This window comes from Aplysia californica, unplaced genomic scaffold (assembly GCF_000002075.1).
Source record: "Aplysia californica isolate F4 #8 unplaced genomic scaffold, AplCal3.0 scaffold00120, whole genome shotgun sequence".
NCBI classification, from domain to species: domain Eukaryota; kingdom Metazoa; phylum Mollusca; class Gastropoda; order Aplysiida; family Aplysiidae; genus Aplysia; species Aplysia californica.
In genome coordinates this window covers 628513-650430 of record NW_004797390.1, presented here as the reverse complement: position 1 = coordinate 650430, position 21918 = coordinate 628513, and the positions used below count along the sequence as shown (strand labels likewise).

The window sequence follows — 21918 nt, the reverse complement described above, 5'->3', positions numbered from 1 at the left end:
GCTCGGAAAAGATGTGTCTTTTAAAATATGCAAAAAAGTTCATTTTGAAATTTTGCACCTTGTGAAGGGTTTTCTCAGAGCCTCACACATATTACATTTGTTAAAGTCAGTATCAGGTTCAGTTTTAGTAGAGGTTTTAAGGCGCTCACAACTGCATAAGGTCATATGAGCGCCAGAAGATTAGAGGTGTTAAAAGAGAGTAACAAAGATAGAAAAGAAGGAGTGGAGATAAGGACGATAGATGTTTGATAGGAAAGAAGAAGCAAACCACACCAGTCAGTATCAATAAGCTTACGTGAGTTGTATCTCCAGCAAGGCGGTCCTTCACGTCGTACAAACAGTCCCTTGCCTTGACGAACAAAGCCTCACTCTTTGAGTTGACAACCGCATCTTCATCGTTAGCTTTCTCTGCCAGTATTTTGTAGATCTAACAAAGCAACAAAAAAAATATCTACAATTTTCCACTCCTTTACGGTTTGTGTAAAATATATGTCAACAGTAATAAATTAGCTTTTTTGTCAAAATAAAGATACACACAGTGATTGCATGGACTGAGTGTGCAGAAGCCTGAACACATGCATATGATGCTGTATAATGTTGCCAAATAACATAATTCTGAATTTCAGACTATGTCAAAAACTATTTGTTACAAATAAAAATAAAAATCTTGAAAAAAAATTCGATGATGAGAAAAAAAAAGATGCATTGAAAAACAAAGAATTCAATTATTTTCCCCTTTATCCGAAACAGATCATATATGCCACGGTTTTGTAACAACTAGGATTTCAATACAATGATGATGTTGACCTGAGCTGTGTAGAACTTGGCCCATGGAGACCTGTGCTTGCTGAAGCCTTCAATGGCTGCCTCAAACTGTCCATTTCTCATGGCAGACAGAGACAGGGCAAAGCCAGCCTCCGTTTTGTAGTGTTCCAGCAGAGTGGGGGGCAGGTGGATGTCGTCCACTTCCTTGAACAAACGGTTCTTGGGCATCGGGATGTGCTGGCTCCTGCGGCGAGGGGGGGGGGGTGTGTCAAGGGGTAGATTTATGCCTGGACTCTGTTTTACTATTTACTAGGCATTTTAGTTTTAGTTTTAGTAGAGTTTCTTTTTTTTAGTTTTAGTAGAAGTTTTACGGCGCTCGCAACTGCATAAGGTCATATGAGCGCCAGAAGATTAGAGCTGTTAGAAGAGAGTAACAAACAGACAAAAGAAGGGCAGAAAAGGACGATAGATGTTTGACAGGAAGGAAGAAGCAAACCACACCAGAGCACCCGCCAACCACCCACTAGGTATTTTATGACATTTGCAACAACACAATAAGTTCATAGAAATGCCAAAGATTAGAGGTATTACAAGAGAGTAACAAACACAAAAAAGAAGGAGGAGAGATAAGGATGATAATGTTTGACAGCAAAGAAGGAGCAAATTACACCAGAGCACCTGCCAATCACCTGCTCCCCAACTCTTAAAATGAGATGAATAAAATGAATAAAAAGACTGCACAGGAGTTGAAACATTTCTCTCTTTTCCGAAACCCTCTCTTTTTCCTCTCAACCATAATATATGGCAATACAAAAAAACAAAAAGAAAAAAGGAAAAAAAAAAGTAAAATATGATGAAAACTTCCCGGGAAGTAAAGAAATGACCCAACAGGATAAGAATCCAAATAAAACGTGCATTAGCCTAAAACGCAAGCATCTCCCTTTAGACTACTGTTCTCCCCCGGGGCAGTGCTACTGACTGTAGTGTCTTTAGGCCATTCCCAAGGGGGTGGGGGGTGGGGTGGGGACATTTCTCGTTCAAGCATAGTAGAATTGTAAATGGGCTGATTCATGTCACGCTCATAACTGTGCCTGATCTAAAACAGGGAACTGCTGCTTTTTCTTTCCTAATCCTTACTATTGTCATTTCCTCTACTTCTTTTGTATGTTTGTCACTCTCTTGTGACCTGCTATTTCCAGGGTGCCTTGATAGTTGAAGCAGACCTTGTGCTGTTAAAGCTAGATAGGTGAGCATAGTAAGTCTGATTCCCTGTAAAGACTTCTCTGTTGACACCTACCCCTTGGGACTCGTTTGGCCTTGTACAGTTGCGAGCGCTGTAAAACCCTCTACTATATTAAAAACAAAAAAAGACTACTGAAACAAACATTTATAACTGGCGACACAACGTAACACTACTTCCAAAAAGAGTATCATACTCACTCCTTTACTGTACGCCTGCCCCCTTGCATTGCCATAAAAGAATTGCATGAACGTAACAGAGGTGACAATTAGGCAATTTCAAAAAAAGTCTATTTAATCTTTTAACCTTTTCTTGGTACAAAGAATTTCAATACAAGAACAGAAAACATAGTTGAAAATGTACGGAGAAAAGCCCATCTTAAATTACAATGACAAAAGGAAGAAATTTATGAAACATATATATATATATATATATATATATATATATATATATATATAAACATAGAAGGGATATTGGTATCTCTCTTCAAAAACAAAACTAATTTTTAATCCAAGAAGGTTTCTCCAGCACAAGTATTTAGTTTTACCAAGAGTTTTACGGTACTTGCAACACAATTTTATAAGACCATATAAGTGCCGAAGATTAGAGGTGTTACAAGAGAGTAACAAACACAAAAAAGAAGGAGGGGAGATAAAGACGATAGACGTTTGATAGGAAAGAAGAAGCAAACCACACCAGAGCACCTGTCAACCACCCACTCCAGCCCAAGTATCTCTGTCCCCTGTCAAATGTAACAGACTTACTACTCAAATTGAGTACCCGTGTGTGTGTTTGTGTGAAGACAACGACTACAACATACAAAAAGTCATAAAATATTTTTTTAAAAGATAACAGATACCTTTGAAACAGCTCAATTGCTTTCTTAGCCTTTTCCCAATAGAAAGCCACCCTGTTTTCCAAAGCAGCAAGTTCAAAGACTGGACATCGGCAGCCATACTCAGAGTCCTTCAGACTTTGTATCTGTGCAGAAATTTTAGCCAGAAGTGAAATCAACATTCAGCTTTATCAACACTGTTTGTTTAGTATGAATGACATGGATTTAAAACAAAAAAACCCAAACACTGTCAGCCAAGTCAATTTAAGGGGACGGACCTTTGAATTTAATAATACTATCTCCGATAGGACTGCCCCAAGTGAGTGGAGAGTCCACCCCCCTCCCCCCAAATTCCAAATGCTCTGTTGCGGATTCAAACTGGGGACATTGTAGTCAGGCATTACAGCGACTGGCTTTCTACAAGAACAACGTAGGTTTATTTTTTGGAAATAAGCAGCCATTTAAAAAAAGACAAAATTCAACCTTGTAACATTGTAGAAAAACAAAACTTGAACAGGCCATGGGTCAGTTATTTCAAGTAAATACACCAGATTCTTACAAAAGAAAAAGGCACTATTTATTTCAATTTTTAGTTAGCTGAGTGAAACATTTCGACTAGGTAGGAGAATTCCACTTTTTGTATATATGATAATTAAATTAAAGCAAAGAGTTCTAAAGCCAAAACTTGGTGATAAGACAGCCTGAAGCCAGAAGACATTGACTCAGAACATGGAACTTCAGTGTCAGGTCATTATACGGGGTGCCCACTATGGCGGGATCGGGCCGATCGCCCGACTCGATCACCTGAAACTGAAAACAAACACATTTGTTCTTGAGGCGATCAAGTCGGGGGATCTGCCCGACCCCATCCGTAGTGGGCACCCCGTATTAGGTTACAATTAAACTCCCTCTACATTAAACTATAATGCCCCACGTCAAGGTGCACTACGACTTAATACAAATCTCACCTTGGCATCGAGAGACCGGGCAATATGAGCAATCATTGATACAGACATGCCATGAGACCCGATGAGCCGCACTGTTTCAATGCCCCGAACCAGCACACGTCGCAGACGAGCAAAGTCAGTTCTGTAAGAGAAAAAAAACCCAAACAAACAAACCATGTATGCGGTTCTCAGAAAGACACAACTCTCCAATACTCTTTATTTTGATTGGCATAAATATTCTGCCCCCAGCCAAGCAGGGGGACTTACTCCCGTACAATTTTCACTGAGAAAACAAACATCAGCCGATCGAACTGGGCTGCTGAAAATCAGCTGTTGGCCAGTCAGCACGAGATAGCATTCAGGCTTCCGGGCAACCTCATTGACAATATCAATAGAAAGCATGACAGCAGTGATCTCTCTCTCTCTTCTGGCACTGTGGCATCATAAACGTCCAGCTATGCCGACAGCACGCAGGAACTCAACAGTCGCACGTGGGTCCTTGAAGAGTGCTGAAAGTGGGTTACTGAAATGTCCCAGCAAACAGCAGTAATGGAAACTGTTTTGCTGATATAACCCCTTGAAGATACTATCACCACATAACAAATCCCACGAAAGAACGCAGCCAGTTATATGCCATAACTGCTAAGGTAAAGGGTGAAGAAAACCCCCATCTTTGCTATACTGCTTTCATCAAGCATCAAATCACTGTCAACTCACTTGACAGCGTTGGTGCAGAATTTGACAGCTGTTGACCACCATTCCTCCTGTTCTTGACTGCAAAGCTGTTTGCACAGAGCCACTGGAAGCAACTTGGGCCGCCCAGCATGTTCGTCACAGTGGTAGATATTTTCTGAGACAGCCGTCGCAGCACACCTCACTGCTGCTATCAAGAAAACCTGTCAAGAGATTAGATTAAAAAATTTTTTTAAAATTACGTAACACTGCACAGGCACTGTTTTTTTTAAATTGAACTGTAAAGCTCAGCCCCTGGCTTTTTTCTGTGTCTCAGGATTTATGGTGCACCAAAAAACAAGTATTTAGTATAAGTTGAGGTTTTACAGCGCTCGCAACTGCATAAGGTCATATGAGCGCCAGGAGATTAGAGGTGTTACAAGAGAGTAACAAACATAAAAAAGAAGAAGGGGAGATAAGGACGACAGGTGTTTGATAAGAAAGAAGAAGCAAACCACACCAGAGCACCCGCCAACCACCCACACCAAAAAATAAAACCTCAGTAAACGTTACAAAAAAGCTATGAAAATTGGTGAAAACATTACAGTACTATTATTGAGACATCACTAAATTTGAAATCAACATTTTAAAGTTTTTGATGCACAGAAATAAAAAAGTAATATCTTTTTTTAAAAGTCTTAAAATAAATTAAATATAATTATGATCTAATGTATAAGAAAACTTCGTAATTCAAAGGATAGACAGGAGAACTTTAGGAACATCACGTCACTCTTATCACCCAAACCGTGTCCCAAGCTTCAACCACAAATTGCAATAATGTCCAAGATGGGTTGTGAACAATGTACCGCCCTGAGCTGCCGTTGTGAAACAGTGCATTGAAGATGTGAGTTCAAATTTTGTTACATTAAGTTATTTTTAGCCTTTACTCTGAGCAGTGTCTGCTACCTTTCCTAGGATTGACTGCTAAAAACCGACAAGTATAGACTGTATAAGAAACAAACTTGACTCCATGAATTGCTTGAGAGTCCCGCACTGATACAGAGGGGCTTTGAACACGATGCAGTTGTTGTTGTTATAATTGGCCCTAAGGTTCAATAAGTGTTATTGGGGTTAAGGTTCAGTAACTAGTGCAAAGCTGCAAAAATTCAGCTGCCAAAAGCAACTTTAACAAGATATGAATACATAAGCACTGAGGTCACTGGTATTGTATAGCAATTACAACCTAAAGAAGCAACAGAACATAGGGCCAACCATTCCATGGCAAACACTTCCCCTCAGCGTTTCGTGAAAAAAAAATCCAGGAATCTTATGTTGCCCTTTACAATGACAAAAACTTATCTATCTAACAAACCTAAACGTAGACATCATGCAACCTGGCCTCTCTAAATGTGTTTCAAACTAAGTAAAATACTTTTTTTTTTAGCAATACAAGATACTCTTACGAGAAAGCAACGGAAGACTGGGACATTTAACTCCGAGCAGGGTAAACCCACTATGCTGGGGCCCTCGTTCAGTACGAAATCTAAAAATGACACATTATGTCCCTAAATTGGTCATTAAATCAAAACCAGAGAACCTTTTAGATACGAGGGGGAGTCAAAAAGTAATGCAAGTTGTTCGTTATTTTGCACAATTCAGCATCAAATTTAATTAAATTCAGTTCACAAGTACTTGCTCATATACTTTTGAATTCAAATTGCTAAAATTTAAGTTTCTTTAACTTTGACCCAAAATGACGTCACATCAAAATGGCTACCCTCTTTCAGAGGTAAAGAGCAGTGATTGAATTTCTTGTTTTAGAAGGAGAATCCACCAATAACATCCAAAAGAGACTTGAAAATGTTTACGAGGACCAAGCTCTAGATTTTATCACTGTATATAGATGGGTCAGGCGTTTGGGTATTGAACCGGAAGAAGAGGAAGACGTGTCCCAAAACATTAGTCAGAGAAACATCATCCCGAGGAGTCAGCAGAAAAAATCACTGCAATATTGCTTTGGGACATTCATAGCATGCTTTTAACAGATTTTTTTTTTAAAACGAGGAGCAACTGTCAATTCTGAACCCTACATTGAAACGACTGAAAGCGAGACTTCGTTGAGTCAGACCAAATTTGACCATGGGAAGAGTGTTTTTTCACCATGACAATGCCCGCCTGCATTCGAGTACCAGTACAAGGGAGACAATCACCCCGTTAATGTGGAAAACACTGCCACACCCAACTTATTCTCCTGATTTGGCTCCTTTAGACTTCCGAGCCTTTTCGGTCCTTGAAAAGAACCATTGCGAGGTCAACACCATGGAAACGATGGAGAAATCAAGACTGCTGTACCCCTACGACCAACCTGCTCAGTTTTACACACTTGGCATATGTGTACTTAATAAAAGGTGGACAATGGCTATTGAATGAAATGGAGACTATGTTGAGGAATAAAAATCTAATCCTCAGAAGCTTCCCTTCAATTTGAGGTATGATAGTTACAAGTGCGTTCTGTTTTCTTTGAGTTATAAACGAACTTGCATTACTTTTTGACTCACCCACGTAGTTCTTCATTTAATGAATGGATATCTGATTAACTCTTTAACCATGTCTGGACGGTGGAAGCGTCCGGTAGTCGAGGTCCTTAACAATGGCTGGACGGTACCACTATCCGATGCGAAGTTCTTATTGCATTATGGTATGGGTCGAATATAAAAAATTACGAGCTAAGAAGCCTTTAGTTTGACCTGGAAGTCAAAGATAAATGAATTCTACGCCTGGGTAATGCTTTATTGATCAGTTGGACACGAAACAAGCAGTTTTAAGAACGTAAAATGTCGGGTCGCATTTCCATACACAAGAGAGAATTACGTGGGAATGTGATTCTAAATTGCATGGTTAAAGAGACCTGCTTTGGCAATTGCCGTAAAGTAATTTGACCCCGAAGTCCTGTAAAGGAATGTGACCGAGCTACTAGGGGCGGCTCATCGGCACCGACAGTTTAGTTTTAGTAAGAGTTTTATGGCACTTGCAACACAATAAGGTCATATAAGTGCCGAAGATTCGATGTGTTACAAGAGAGTAACAAACACAAAAAAGGAGGGGAGATGGAGACGATAGATGTTTGATGGGAAAGAAGAAGCAAACCACACCAGACCACCCGCCAACCACCTATAGATAGCGAGCGACTTGCCGGAGATATCAGATAAAGAGACAGACCAACAACGTTGAGGAACTCACTAGAATGTCCAGCTGACACAATGACTCCCCGGCCCCGGAATCCAGGTTTCTCGTGCTGAACTGGATGTTTTCCATCAAACTGAAGTGGTCTGCAATAAAGTTGTGATTGCAACATCAGAACATCATCATCGCCCCCATAAATAATCATCATCATGACCACCATCACATTTACCATCACCGTCACCATCATCACAGACTTAACAATTCCCCTTTTTCTTGTTTGGTTTTTCTAGAAAACATAACAATTTGCACAATGTCAATACATTCTTAGGTAACCAACAAATATGGGCACCAAAATCAGGACACGGGACAAAAAGACAAAAAAGAAGTTGTGATTGCATAATTATCAAATCAAAAGGAACGATTATCTGGAAAGGAAAGACGTCGCAATAATCAGACAGCCACCGGAACAATCGGTATGGATACCTTGCGGGCTTTGGTGCTGGGGGGAACTCAGCACTTATGGACCTGTCCGGTGTGAAATGACGTTGTTGCCCAGGACAAGTAATACAGGTAATCAAAAAGTGCACTTGACAGAAGAAACACTTGCGTGCAATGAGTTAGCACTTTGCTACCCCAGAACTACTGAGTTCTACTGCTCAGTACCTAGATCTAATTTTGAGACATTTGACGTGAAAAATTTTGAGTTTCACAAAATGTCAAGCTTTTTAAAAATGCTATTCTTTGAAATATCTTGATAACGACTCTGAATAATCTAACGAATTTGATAGAGTACATAGAACATTTGGTTTCTGACCTCATGGTTTTAGTAATTCAAAACAGCCAAAAGTGTCAAGATAGAATTTTTTAATTCTAAGGTGCGACTTACATTACAAAGGTATATCTCATAAAAGTTAACATACAAAATCTTGCTTTTCATAAGTTAAAGACAGGCCAGCATCACAATATTTACCACAAGCTTTTCACCTGTGTACATGTCAACTCATGCGACAGATTAAAAAAATTATAAGTGAAAAAAGCAAGGCTATTAGGGTCAAAGACATACTTATAAGTTAGACAATTCTTGACAAATAAAACCATGTAAACAACTGAAAATTTGATGGAAAGTCTCACGAGCCCCGTAACACAGAAAAAAAATTATTAGTCGATTGATCTAATGCATTGTAATGCTTAAGCTGCTCATCAGGTGAAAAAAAGTCAGAGCTCTTGAAATAAAATAGTTAAAAAACAAACAACCCCACCCTCATTCAGTAACAGAACAATTCACCCTATAAGTGAATTCCAATCTAACTTTCTAATTTACCATTTTCTGTTTAACCGGCAACAGTCTTCATTGAATTCCAATCAAACTTTGTAATTTACCATTTGCCGTTTAACTGGTAACAGTCTTCATTGAATTCCAATCAAACTTTGTAATTTACCATTTTCTGTTTAACTGGCAACAGTCTTCATTGAATTCCAATCAAACTTTGTAATTTACCATTTGCCGTTTAACTGGCAACAGTCTTCATTGAATTCCAATCAAACTTTGTAATTTACCATTTGCCGTTTAACTGGCAACAGTCTTCATTGAAGCAGCCTAGTCCTGTTCCATGTCTAGAACATAAAAGTGTCATATAACAAGGCTCACGGCAAAACTCTACGTTTTAATGCTTTGCACCCAGTTTCATTCATCTTTTCTCTTGCAAGGCTGCGGCAATTATGACCTACAAATAAATAGGTAACTTTGCTTTGCCACTTTAAAAACATTTTCTCCCGAAATAATATGTGAAACGTGCTGACAAAATGATATGCTTCTCGGATTCGAGCCTTATGGAAAGAAATACATCACGCTAATAGGTGAAGTTTTTAGCATTCACATTCATTATAAAATAATAAAGGCATTTAAAGAATATGGCATCAATTGTTTTAATGTTACAAATTTGACTCTAGTGTCCATTTTTGGCCAATATATCGATTTGTGGATTGCGAGAAGTAACTCATTTTGTCAGCACAGCTCACATATTTAATTTTTTTTAAATCAAAAGAAAAAGATGTTGCTAGCATGCAGTCAGCAGGCACTAATTAATACGTACAATTGGGCTGGGCATTCATGTCGGAGGAGTATCGCTGCAGACAGAGCCATACCAGATTGGACAGCTTGTTCAAGTGCACTTGAGAGGCAACTGGAGGGAACATAAACACAAATGAAACTTCTACACTGTAACTGTTTAACGGGTTTCCAGTAGGAATGATTCTGTTAGCAAATGCTGCCCCAAAAAAGGGTTAAGACTTTTAAATTTGAGAAATGAAACTTGAAATCAAATAACTGGACTCAAGTTCATATAGCTATCATTAATAACTATCATAATCATATTGACCAACCCTGCAGGCAGTTTTTTAAAGTTTTGTTAGAGGTTTTACGGCGCTCGCAACTGCATAAGGTCAGATGAGCGCCAGAAGATTAGAGGTGTTACAAGAGAGTAACAAACATAAAAAAGGAGGAGAGAAAAGGACGATAAATGTTTGATAGGAAAGAAGAAGCAAACCACACCAGAGCACCCGCCAACCACCCACTCCTGCAGGCAGACATACCGAAGCACGGAACAAGGCAATAAGTGTAAGGACATGCTGGAATCAGGCGCCCATCAATTTCTTGACGTCAGGAGTTATTGGTATCATCTTAAAGCCTGTTTACTTGCCTTGCTTTGGATAATAAAAATACCGTTTTATCTTTAATAGAAAATGAGATATTTGCGATTGAAGGAGGTGGGGGTTGGCTACTTTCAGAGGCAAAATTATTAAGAAAATGACCCCCAAAGTTTGATGACTTCCAAAGCTTGAGAGTCCTTGGAAACGGAAAATCTATAGTTTTTGCATCTTTATTTATCATTTTCCCCAAAGGCAGAATCCACACAGAAATGTGTTTTTAAATGAGCATAAAAGATGCGGTTATTTAAGACTTTCAGCTATACTAGTGGTCAAATAAAAACAAGACATACATTTTGCGTAACACAGAAGATTTTTATCTCCAGCTTATTCAAAACTGTGTAGCAACACGCTTTACAAAGTAACATTTCCTGCCGCTGTTTTTTTTTTGGGGGGGGGGGGGGGGGGGGGGGGGATGGTGTCTAGACACAAGTGAAACTCACCTCTGTCGATGTCCACGAGCTGCCGCGCTGACAAAGGCTCCTGCAGAGCAGGACCACCAACCAAGTCCTCGGTCGAGTACAGAAAGAAGTCTTCCTGCTTAGCTTCCTGATCCTGCAGCGAGTACAGCGCCCTGAAGATTTTCTGATGTCCCGTGGCAGTCATGGTGCGCTGCTTGACAGACTTGCTCCACTGCACAATGTCACTCTGAGAGAGCTGCTGCAACATGTGACCTGAAGAAGGGGGAAAAAAAAAGAAAAAAAAAGAAAAAAAAAAGTTAAACCAAATTACAGTGAAACCTGCTCTAACAGCAACCTGCATAAGATAAGATAAGATAAGATAAGATAAGATAAGATAAGATAGTACTTTATTATCCCAGAGGGAAATTTTCCTTGGCTGTACAGGACCATAAAAACACATGCAGGTATACATTAAAAAATTTAAATCATATATATTACTCTCATTAAAATTCAAAATGAAAGGAGAAGTAAAGCTGACAAAATGTACATATCAAATGCATCATTCAACCACATGCAGGAATTTAAATACTAGACCTTTGGAGTTACATGCAGATACATACTTTAAGAGCAACACACATCTGTGCTCATTCTGACAAAAGCCTTATGCTAGATGGTAAAAAACTTCTTTTATATCTTTCTTTCTTTGTTTTTGGAGGTACATATCTGTCGCTGCATGATCTTACAAATAAGACAACCACATGTACAAATGACCACTTCAAATTCCCCCCTGGCCCTTTTTAACATTTCAATGACACTGAGTAAGGCGTCCAACAGTCCAAGACAACCTGGTCGCCGCCTTCGACAATTTCGACTGTACTTATACCACAGAGACGGAAACTGACCAGTCCAAAATTTACTGAACTTGTCGCGGGGGTATACAGATTTGGAAGAATACACTTATTCAACTGTAGATCAGTACATACATAGTAGAATGACTCACCACTGAAAGTAGGCTGGGTCCCACTTACGGAAAATGATGCCGCAAATCAAAATTACGGATTTCCGTAAATTTACGGAAAACTTCCATCCCTGATATCAGCAGTGTGTGAGTGTGTGCACAGTGTCGGGTCACGCCTGGTGGGCACATGTGACCTGATACTCTTGATTACGACAGGCGTTTTTCTTTTCCATCCTGCATGCACAGTGATTTTTTTTGTTGAGTTTTAGTAAGAGTTTTAAGGCACTTGCAACACAATAAGGTCATATTAGTGCCGAAGATTAGAGGTGTTACAAGATAGTAACAAACACAAAAAAGAAGGAGGGGGAGATAAAAGACGATAGACGTTTGATAGGAAAGAAGAAGCAGCAGAGGCAAACCACACCAGAGCACCCGCCAACCACCCACTTCCAAGTAGTTTGTAAGAACTCACCGACTTGAGAGAGCCTGTCATAGCTCTGATGGTACCACCATTGGTAGAACTTGCTGTAGTTCTGCGGTGCCCTGACAAACCAGGGGCACTGAGCATCCAGGGGGTCGATTACACTACTTGCCAGAAAGCACGCTCCACCCAACTGATTTCCCTCTTGCCAGGAAATAGCACCCTATGAAAAGAAAAAAACGCTCGAGCATTTTTTTTTGGTGGAAAAGGCAAGAAATGCCTTGTCCTCAGTCTAAACATGACTGAAATAACATTCTGAAAAAAAACAAACAAACAAACAAATGAAGAGGGAATAGTGCCTTTTCCCAATCAAAAGAAATACAATATTCCTTGATAGTAAATGTTTTACCACAACACCAATAATAGATTATATAAGATGCAGGCCACTTCAACTCTGCCTGTCAGGACCTAACCCTAGCAAACGTACAGTCAAAGATGCTAGATGGAATTACTACCACATATGGGCATCAAACTCACGCCTTCTGCACGCAAAGGCGAAAGGACTAAACATTACCCTACCAGGCCTGCCAACTTTTGAAAATGTAAAATAGAGAAAAATTAGCGCAAAGATCTCCGTATTTATGGCCAACAAGGAGGAACCGAGTCAGGATCGAGCAAACATAGAGTGCAAATTCGGTCGCCAGGTTTAGTTGACCATGGTATGTAGCCGAACTGCCAAACAGTAAAGGACGCACAACTAATCTGGATATTTCAGCAACACACGAGTTGCGGTATCGTCGATTTCATTCGTCATTTTCGCGCAAATAATTGTAATAATATTATGATATAGTGCAGCTCCGAAATTGGGAAATCAAGACTGCTATCCGGAAGTCAGGAGTAGCACATCTGATTCGGGAAATTTTTTGACAAAATCGGGAAGGTTGGCAGGCCTGACACTACAGAAGATGGTCAAAGAAAATTACCAAGCTTCATAACGGTAAAATGACAAAAACCAACATAAGAGGCATAAGAAAAGCAAACAATTTAAAAGACACATCTTCCTCCAACCTTGAGAAAGAAAGGTGTTATTTATGCTTATGACAAATTTCAGGTTCATAAAAAATACCTTCACACATAGGGCATGCTGACTAGAAAGAAAAAGAAAAAGGTTACATATATTTTCACAAAATTTTGAAGTCCCCTTTGGAAAAGTTTGTCATCTTTGAACCACATTATTACCAGTCACCAAAATGACATGAATCTAAACAGAGAATTGTTAAAGGCAATACAAGCCTTATGAAACCATCTATGTGGTAAGTTGAGGCTAGATTTGGTTTCTTTTAAAGACTTCGGAGGGTTTCCAGAAATCTTGACCTACACCAAAAGTGGGTATAGCCCTACCTATAGGACAAGTTTGGTTTCATTGGTGCCTATGTTTGTTTGGTTATAGAGAAAACCCTCCTTGTCTAGTAAAGAAACTGAACAAGGCTCCAAAAACTTTATCTTCAATTTTCTCAAAAACAGCAATTTTCGGGACAGCCCCCTTGTGCTTAAAAGCGACCAGTTGAATGTGACAGTGGACGACTCTTTCCCCGAAACCCAGGAGGTAAGATTCTTGAAACTGATGTAGTGGCTATTACAGCAATATGGAGCGGCAGATTACTGTAAAAACACTGTAAACACCAGCAAAAGGCCTCAACCAGACTTATTAACTATTCTATTCCCAAAACTCCCCCAGAGTCGAAAATCAACGGCAGTCCCCCTGAAATAAACAGCCAAAATCAAAGAGACAAATAACGCAACTTACACTGTGAGATCGTTTCAGAAGCAGCAGGCCAGCCAGGTAGTAGATCTGACCTTTCATTTCCTTCACAAATGAAGTCCATGCTTCGTCTTCATTCCTGAGAGATGTTGCCACCTTCAACTCCTTGTCAAACCTAAGAGAGCCAAGTGACAGCATTGCTACTTATGGTGCATTCAGTGATTGATTCTCAGTTCTTGTGGCAAGGTGTAGGGTTTCCAATCATTTTATGAACATGATATTTGGGAGAAAAAAAATATTCTAAACACAAATTTTAAAAAGATTGAAAGGTGTTCACTGTTAAAAAACAACAACATGATGAATGAAATGTTCTCAAGCTTTCTCAAACCAACAACCATGGAAGTAAATCCACCAACCCATGGGGGGTGGGGCAAAAAGTTTATCGGAGACATTCAAGATATGAGTGAGAAATTTCCGTCGACTCATTTCCTTTTACTAGCAAGTAATCATGTAAATAACAAAGGTACTAAGAATGCCCAGCATTTTCTAGACTCATATTTAACATTAGATGAGAAAGTCTTATATCCGGGGTAATCTGACTCATCTTAAAGTCCAGTAGTAAAAGAGAAAAATTGTTTAGCACTTTAAAAATGATTTTTTTACCTTTCAAGAGCTCGACTACAACTCTGAACATCCTTGCAAGACAACTGGAGGAACGCCACATTGCGAAGGACATGCATATAATGTAGAAGAAAGTCTCGGTCTTCTTTTGCACTCTTCACTTGTTTAGAGTAGCCCTGAGGAGTTTAGACATCAAATTGTAACTCCATCTCCGTGTTTTTTTGTTTTAGTAGAGGTTTTACGGTGCTCGCAACTGCATAAGGTCAAATGAGCGCCAAGGGGTGGATGTTAACAGAGAAGTCCTTACAGGAAATCAGACTTACTCTGCTTACCTCTCTAGCTTCAACAGCACAAAGTCTGCTTCGACTATCAAGGCACCCCGGAAATAGCGGGTCACAAGAGTGTGACAAACACACAAAAAAAAGTAGAGGAAAAAATGACGATAGTAAGCATTAGGAAAGAGAAAGCAGCAGTTCCCTGTCGTAGTTCAGGCACAGTTATGAGCATGACATTGTTGGATCAGCCAATTTACAATTCTACTGTGCATTAGAACGAAAAATGTCCCCCCTTTGGGAATGGCCTAAAGACACTTCAGTCAGTGGCATCGCCCCGCGGTGTTATCTCATAGTGTGATGAGTGCGGAATATACACCAATCAACACTCACTGTCTTTAAATAGCATCAAATAAAACTAGCACATATGAGATAGAAATCTTGCAAAGTAACAAAAAAATGTGTTGGGTTTTTTTTTAAGAAAAGAAAAGAAAAAGAGTAGACCCAAAGAGCTTATCACAACAAGGCATCAAAGAGCTTATCACAACAAGCTAACTACCACCACTACATTTTTAGTCACAGTTCAACCATCCTTCGTCATCTGGCATTAATATCATCAACCACACGTGAATTTTGCAAAACCAAACCTGTGAACCCCTTATTTATCTGAATTCCCATAGACTTTTTTTTTTTTTTTTTAAGTCCCAAAAATTATACGTCTAAACAGAAAAGTCAATTTTCCCTTCCTCTTCCAAACAACTCAAACAGAGAAAGAATTCACATTCTTACCGAAAGAGTCATTTGAGGCCACACTGCAGTGGAACATCGATAGTTTTAGACCATTTGAAGAAACTCTCTGATTTTCAAATTACAGTCAAACCTGTCTGTGTAAGACGGCCACCCATTGTCAAGGAGAAAAGTGGCCGTATAAGACAGGTGGCCGTCTTAGGCAGGACTAATCAAGATGAAGAAAACAAACCATTCCCATCTGAGGTCCCAATCGAAAGTAGCCGCATTGTTTTTGTTGGCTTGTATTTTGTATGTAATTTTTATTTTGTCGATGATTTTGCGCAAGGGTGACAATAAAACGAAATGTGTCAGACGAGGAAGACTGAGTGCCTTGTTAGAACAAACACTAGGGTCGCCACCATTACGAGAACGATCAACGCTTCTGTCGCAAGTTCATGTTGACGTCTATTGTTACTTTGTTACAGACTGGGTAAACAGTGACCACTCATCTCACTTACGATTTGTGTACGAGTTCTGGGCGGGGCTTATGGGTTATGAGGGATCACACGCTTACCTCACCGGAAGCTGAAAATCGGTACCTGTTGGTCAACAGTGGGAGGGGCCTACGCAACATGATCGGTTGGAGGGACTACCTAACAACAACGACAGGTGGTTGAATTATGACGGCTCGCCCACCACGCCACGGGCCAATGCACAATTTATGACAAAACGTAATGGAGTCACTAAGGTGGCCGCCTAAGACAGGTGTTATTGCTTAGTGTGATAGGGGTTGTGTGTTAAAATATGGTGGCCGCGGCCGCGTTGTACAGGTGCCCGTTTTACCCAGTTAAATTAAGTAGAAAAAACGCTAGGGGGAAAATGGAAAGTGGCCGTTTGTACAGGTGACCTTCTTATAGAGGTGGCCGTCAGGGCAGGTTTGACTGTACTCAGTGGAGTAATTTTTACAACCACCACTAAAACGAAACAGTGAAAAGTGTGAGAAAAAGTGCTAATCAAAAGGACACCTACCTGGAACACAGACACCAAAACCTCAAACCAATGCAAACTGCCCACAAAGGCAGTGGTGAGATCTGTACTGACAGCAGCACTGTAAGCCTCCTCATATCTCTGACTCTCTGTATAGATGTTGAGCAGCTTGATTCGCAGATTCAGGTCTGTAGGTCGCTTTATCTGGAGATGATATGAAATTCATAGAACACACAATACAAAAAAAAATCAAATACGCGTAGGAAAAAAAACACCCCAAAGAAATCTTTGGAACTACAGAATACATAACATCATGCCACACACCTACCACGGTTAACGGTTTCAATATTCAAACAAATATCCTGTTTTCAAAAATTCTCTCATTGGCCAAAGCTGTCGCCCACAACGCAAAAGGCCAGAAATTTTATACTACCTTGTCAATTTAATGTTTGCCTTACTCTTGGCTTTGGGACTTCTATTATCTTCTGTTTTTTCTAAGGGCAAAGTGGCACAGAGCGACCAAAAGGGCTCAATGCAAAAAGAATGTGAAAGTTATACATCTGTCCTGGATTGGAACCCACAGGGTAAGAGATCAAAGGGAAGACCGCGCGTGGAACCTGGAGGAGAATCACAGAAATCGATGTACAGAAAAGTAGGAAGACATGGAATAAAATCAAGAGGCTAGCCCGGGATAGAGAAAGGTGGAAGGTGTTTGTCCGTGGCCTATACCCTGGGGCAGGGTGAGAAAGGCAATAGTGATGATGCTACATCTGCCTGTGACATAGTCTGTCCGAGTCTGGTTGTGTTTGTCCGTGGCCTATACCCTGGGGCAGGGTGAGAAAGGCAATAGTGATGATGCTACATCTGCCTGTGACATAGTCTGTCCGAGTCTGGTTGTGTTTGTCCGTGGCCTATACCCTGGGGCAGGGTGAGAAAGGCAATAGTGATGATGATACATCTGCCTGTGACATAGTCTGTCCGAGTCTGGTTGTGTATGTCTGTGGCCTATACCCTGGGGCAGGGTGAGAAAGGCAATAGTGATGATGATACATCTGCCTGTGACATAGTCTGTCCGAGTCTGGTTGTGTTTGTCCGTGGCCTATACCCTGGGGCAGGGTGAGAAAGGCAATAGTGGTGATGATACATCTGCCTGTGACATAGTCTGTCCGAGTCTGGTTTGTGTTTGTCCGTGGCCTATACCCTGAGGCAGGGTGAGAAAGGCAATAGTGATGATGCTACATCTGCCTGTGACATAGTCTGTCCGAGTCTGGGTGTGTTTGTCTCTCCTTATATAGCGGGAAGGTAAGCAGTCGGTTGGGTGAGATATCCGAAATTTCAAAAAAAAATTGGAATTAGGGGTATTACGATCAGATTTTCGTAAAATTGAACAAAAATCGTAACAATTTCTCCAAATTCACAATGATAGGCAGCCCTTCCACTGTCGAGGGGAAAAAAGCCCATATCAGATAGGTGGCCATCTTACAGTTTCATTTAATGTAAAAAAAAAAAAAAAAAATGTAAGGGAGGAAAAAGGAAGTGCCCTTTTGTACAGGTTCTTGTCTTACAACGGTGGCTGTCCACTGTACACGTATCAATAAAATGTAATTAATTTTCTTATTTGTCAACTTTTAGATGCTCCAGGACACAAGTGTCCAAGCAAAACTATACTGTTAAGATAACTAACCTGTACATTATGTCAGGCTTTAGCCCAAGTGACAGGGGTAAAAAGTTTTTTCTTCAAAAGGGATATATGCTAAGCAAAGCCAAAGGACTTACATATGAGGTAGTATTAATAACTCACTTGTCTCCATATTTGCAATATTTATCAAACTATTAATGAAATTTGAACGAATGAAACACTTCATAGCATACATCTTTGAGCCAAAATATTTATGATCAAGTAACTTGAATATGTAGAAAGTAAAAAGGGGAGGGGAGAAGCACTTGCCAGCTCTGAAGTAATCAAACTCTCCATCTCAACACTGTCTCCGGAGGCATTGGAAGAGGCAATCTTGCTCTGCAAATAAAATGCAACATTTCGATAAGGGCTTAAATAACTAACATCAAAAAAGACAAACATGTGTTCAGTAAATATAGAACGCACACACGTGTGAAGCTAAGAACACAAAGAAAGAATTTATCTCAAAACAAACACCATTTTCGCTCAGTTAACCGATTGGGTTTTGTTGCGCATATTACAAACTACTGATCCATTTTTATAGTTTTATTTATAGTAGAGGGTTTTACGGCGCTCGCAACTGCATAAGGTCATATGAGCGCCACGGGGTGGGTGTCAACAGAGAAGTCTTTACAGGGAATCAGACTTGTTCTGTTCACCTCTCTAGCTTCAACAGCACAAGGTCTGCTTCGACTATAAAGGCACCCCGGAAATAGCAAGTCACAACAGAGTGACAGACATACAAAAGAAGTAGAGGAAATTGACAATAGTAAGGATTAAGAAAGGAAAAGCAGCAGTTCCCTGTTGTAGATCAGGCAGTTATGAGCATGACATGAATCAGCCCATTTACAATTCTACTGTGCTTGAACGAGAAATGTCCCCCCTTTGGGAATGGCCTAATCCATTGCACACACAAGTCAGATTAAAAACGTAATGACATGACAAAAATTCAGTTATAACACAATCAACATACCTTTAAATTGAAGACTATTTCACTCTTTGGGAAGAACTCTTCGCATTTATCAAGCCAGTACTGGTGACAAAGAGAAGAAAGAGGCCACAAAATTTGAAAAAATCAACAAAACAGACAGACAAGTCTGAGAGACAACCAAGTATGTGCCTGTGGTGTGAAGACGGAAAATTGCATTTTTCAAGGAAAGAATAGTACTCTCACAAAATATTACTGAAACAACAAGGAAACATTTTCTGGACATGTTGATTTCACCTTTGTATCTCTGAGGCACAGACTGACAGATGAATAAATGTGACTGATGTAAATACTGTTTGAGGGGAGAGTACGAAATTTAAAAAAACAACACTTTATTTCTAAAATTATTTTCTTCCTTATTTAATTTTTTAAAGTAAATCGAAAGAGACGAACTTATACGTAAGGATAATTTATTTGTAACAGCCTTAAATTAAAATACTTCATGCCATAAGTATACTTTTAATGAAATACATAACCCTTGGGTAGAATTCTGAAGAAAAAAAAACTTAACAAAGAAATAGTTTGAGAGATTACCTTCATCCTTTGTGGGTCTGAACCAATTTCACAATACAGCTCACAAACTGAAAGAAAGGAAACAAACTTTAACGTCTCACCAAAAAGATGCCAACGTCAAGCACATCATGACACATAACTCCTTTTATATAGCGTAAGGGTATCTACGAGGGTCCTAAGAATTTAATTTAACGTCCATCATCAACAAGACAAGAGTCCCGTGGGCCTTGAAAATTACCCAACACGACTTTTAAGAATGCCCAGTTGGGGATTCCAATGAAATCCTGGAGCACTGTAGTGTGACAACTGAGCTAAAGGTAAAGTTAAAAAGTAAAGTTGTTCCAGCATCCAATCTGGACATTGGTGATTATGTTGTTAGTGGGGCAACATCCTGGGCCTGCGTCATATTGTGGTAGGGTGGCCAGTTCCTTTCCACGCCGCCTTTACTTCCCCAACTCGAAGTCAGGCACTCATTACAGCAGGGTGGGTAGGAGGGGGCGAAAAAAATCTGTGTCCGAACCAAGGCTCGAACCAGGACTTTCCGCTTTGGAGACAAGCTAAAGGGAAACTCTCAATATTAAATAGAAACCCTTACAAGTACACATGCACCTTTAAAGAAAATACACCACACAGGGATATTCTGCTCTACAACGCATGAACAGATTGACCATTACACCTGCAACGTTGGACAAAAAAATATAAATTTAAAAAAAAATTAAAGCGACTCCACTTTACAGAAAAGCAGACATAGATTCCTCCAAAGGTACTATCACATTGACAAGGATAAAGACAAAAGGAGCTCGTCAAAATAATACCCCCCCCCCCCCCCAATTTAAAGCCCGTTTGGCAATGTCATAATTTTTCTTTTGGGGGGTTCGAAATCTTTTAAGGTCATTGGTCATAAAAACACATTTCTAGGTGAGTTATACTGAAAAACATTTAACAAAAGCCAAGGGGTGGATGTCAACAGAGAAGTCCTTCAGGGAATCAGACTTACTCTGCTCACCTCTCTATCTTCAACAGCACAAAGTCTGCTTCGACTATCAAGGCACCCCGGAAATAGCGGGTCACAAGAAAAGAAGTAGAGGAAATGAAGATAGTAAGGATTAGGAAAGAAAAAGCAGGAGTTCCCTGTTGCAGTTCAGGCACAGTTATAAGCATGACATCGATGAATCAGCCCATTTACAATTCTACTGCGCATAAGAACAGGTTAATGTCCCCCCTTTGGGAATGGCCTAAAAACACTTCAGTCAGTAGCACCGCTCCAGGGGGTACACATTCTAGTATATTTACTGGAAAGGAAACTTAATACTTAAAGTAAAATGACTTGCAATCAGCAACATCACGGGCCACACTTACTCTTGAGGATCAACTGACGATTGGTGCTGCCGAACCCTCCTAGGTCCAGGGCCCTGCAAAACAATATGTGAGGAATTGCGGTGAAATCAGGCGCTCTTCAAATAATGAAACTGAAGAAACTGGCATTTTCCCCCGCAGGTTTGGGAATTTTTATCGAACTTTTGTTTTTTTGGCTCAACACCTTTCATACATTAAAGAACACATTCCTGTGTGGATTGCACTGAAAAACGTTGATTAAAGGCACAAATAATCTAAATTTTGTTTCATCTAACTCTCAAGTTAAGGAAATAACTAAACTTTGGTGGCCATTTCCCACTCAGTTTACCTATGAAACCAGGCAAACCCTACCTCCTTCAATCGCAAATATTTTTGTGTACAAGATAACTGGATAATTTTTTCCATAGAAAGCAAGACAAATGAACAAGTTTCAAAATGATATAATCAATAACTCCACATGCCCAAAAATTGACGAGTGCCCGATTCCAGGGCGTTGTGACACATACAAAAATATACTCTCCTTTACATCTCTAAAAATCACTAGTTGTTCATTCATAACAATGAATTGTGAAGCGTGCTGACAAAATGAGTTACTTCTCGGATTTGAACCCTATGGGAAATAGATACAACACACTTATACTTATGGGTGAAAGTTTTACAATTTATAAGTATGAAATATTAAAGGGCATGTTATACTTAAAGAATATGGCGTCCATAAAAAATCTACAAATTTGTCACTAGTTAGTGTCTAGTTTTGGCAAATAGTTCCATTTATGGATTGTGAGAAGTAACTCATTTTGCCAGCTTGCCTCACAATTAGTATGACAAGTATTCTCTTAATAAATATTGTGGGGTCAGTTCAGAAGAACTTACAACAAGCCCCC

General features: G+C 39.8%; 1 protein-coding gene across 1 annotated transcript in view; it reads right to left on the bottom strand.

Moving 5' to 3' along the window:
• Window positions 1–21918, bottom strand: part of LOC101846497 (ranBP2-like and GRIP domain-containing protein 3) — a gene marked incomplete in the record, with an annotated part of 88555 nt that overhangs the window by 60296 nt on the left and 6341 nt on the right. Inside the window, 16 exon segments of the mRNA XM_035969148.1 lie at window positions 296–427; window positions 808–1009; window positions 2865–2986; window positions 3809–3929; window positions 4505–4683; window positions 7700–7788; window positions 9736–9825; window positions 10792–11022; window positions 12180–12351; window positions 13936–14065; window positions 14554–14687; window positions 16542–16703; window positions 18448–18516; window positions 19151–19210; window positions 19700–19746; window positions 21038–21090. Of these exon segments, the coding sequence (XP_035825041.1) occupies window positions 296–427; window positions 808–1009; window positions 2865–2986; window positions 3809–3929; window positions 4505–4683; window positions 7700–7788; window positions 9736–9825; window positions 10792–11022; window positions 12180–12351; window positions 13936–14065; window positions 14554–14687; window positions 16542–16703; window positions 18448–18516; window positions 19151–19210; window positions 19700–19746; window positions 21038–21090 (1993 nt within the window).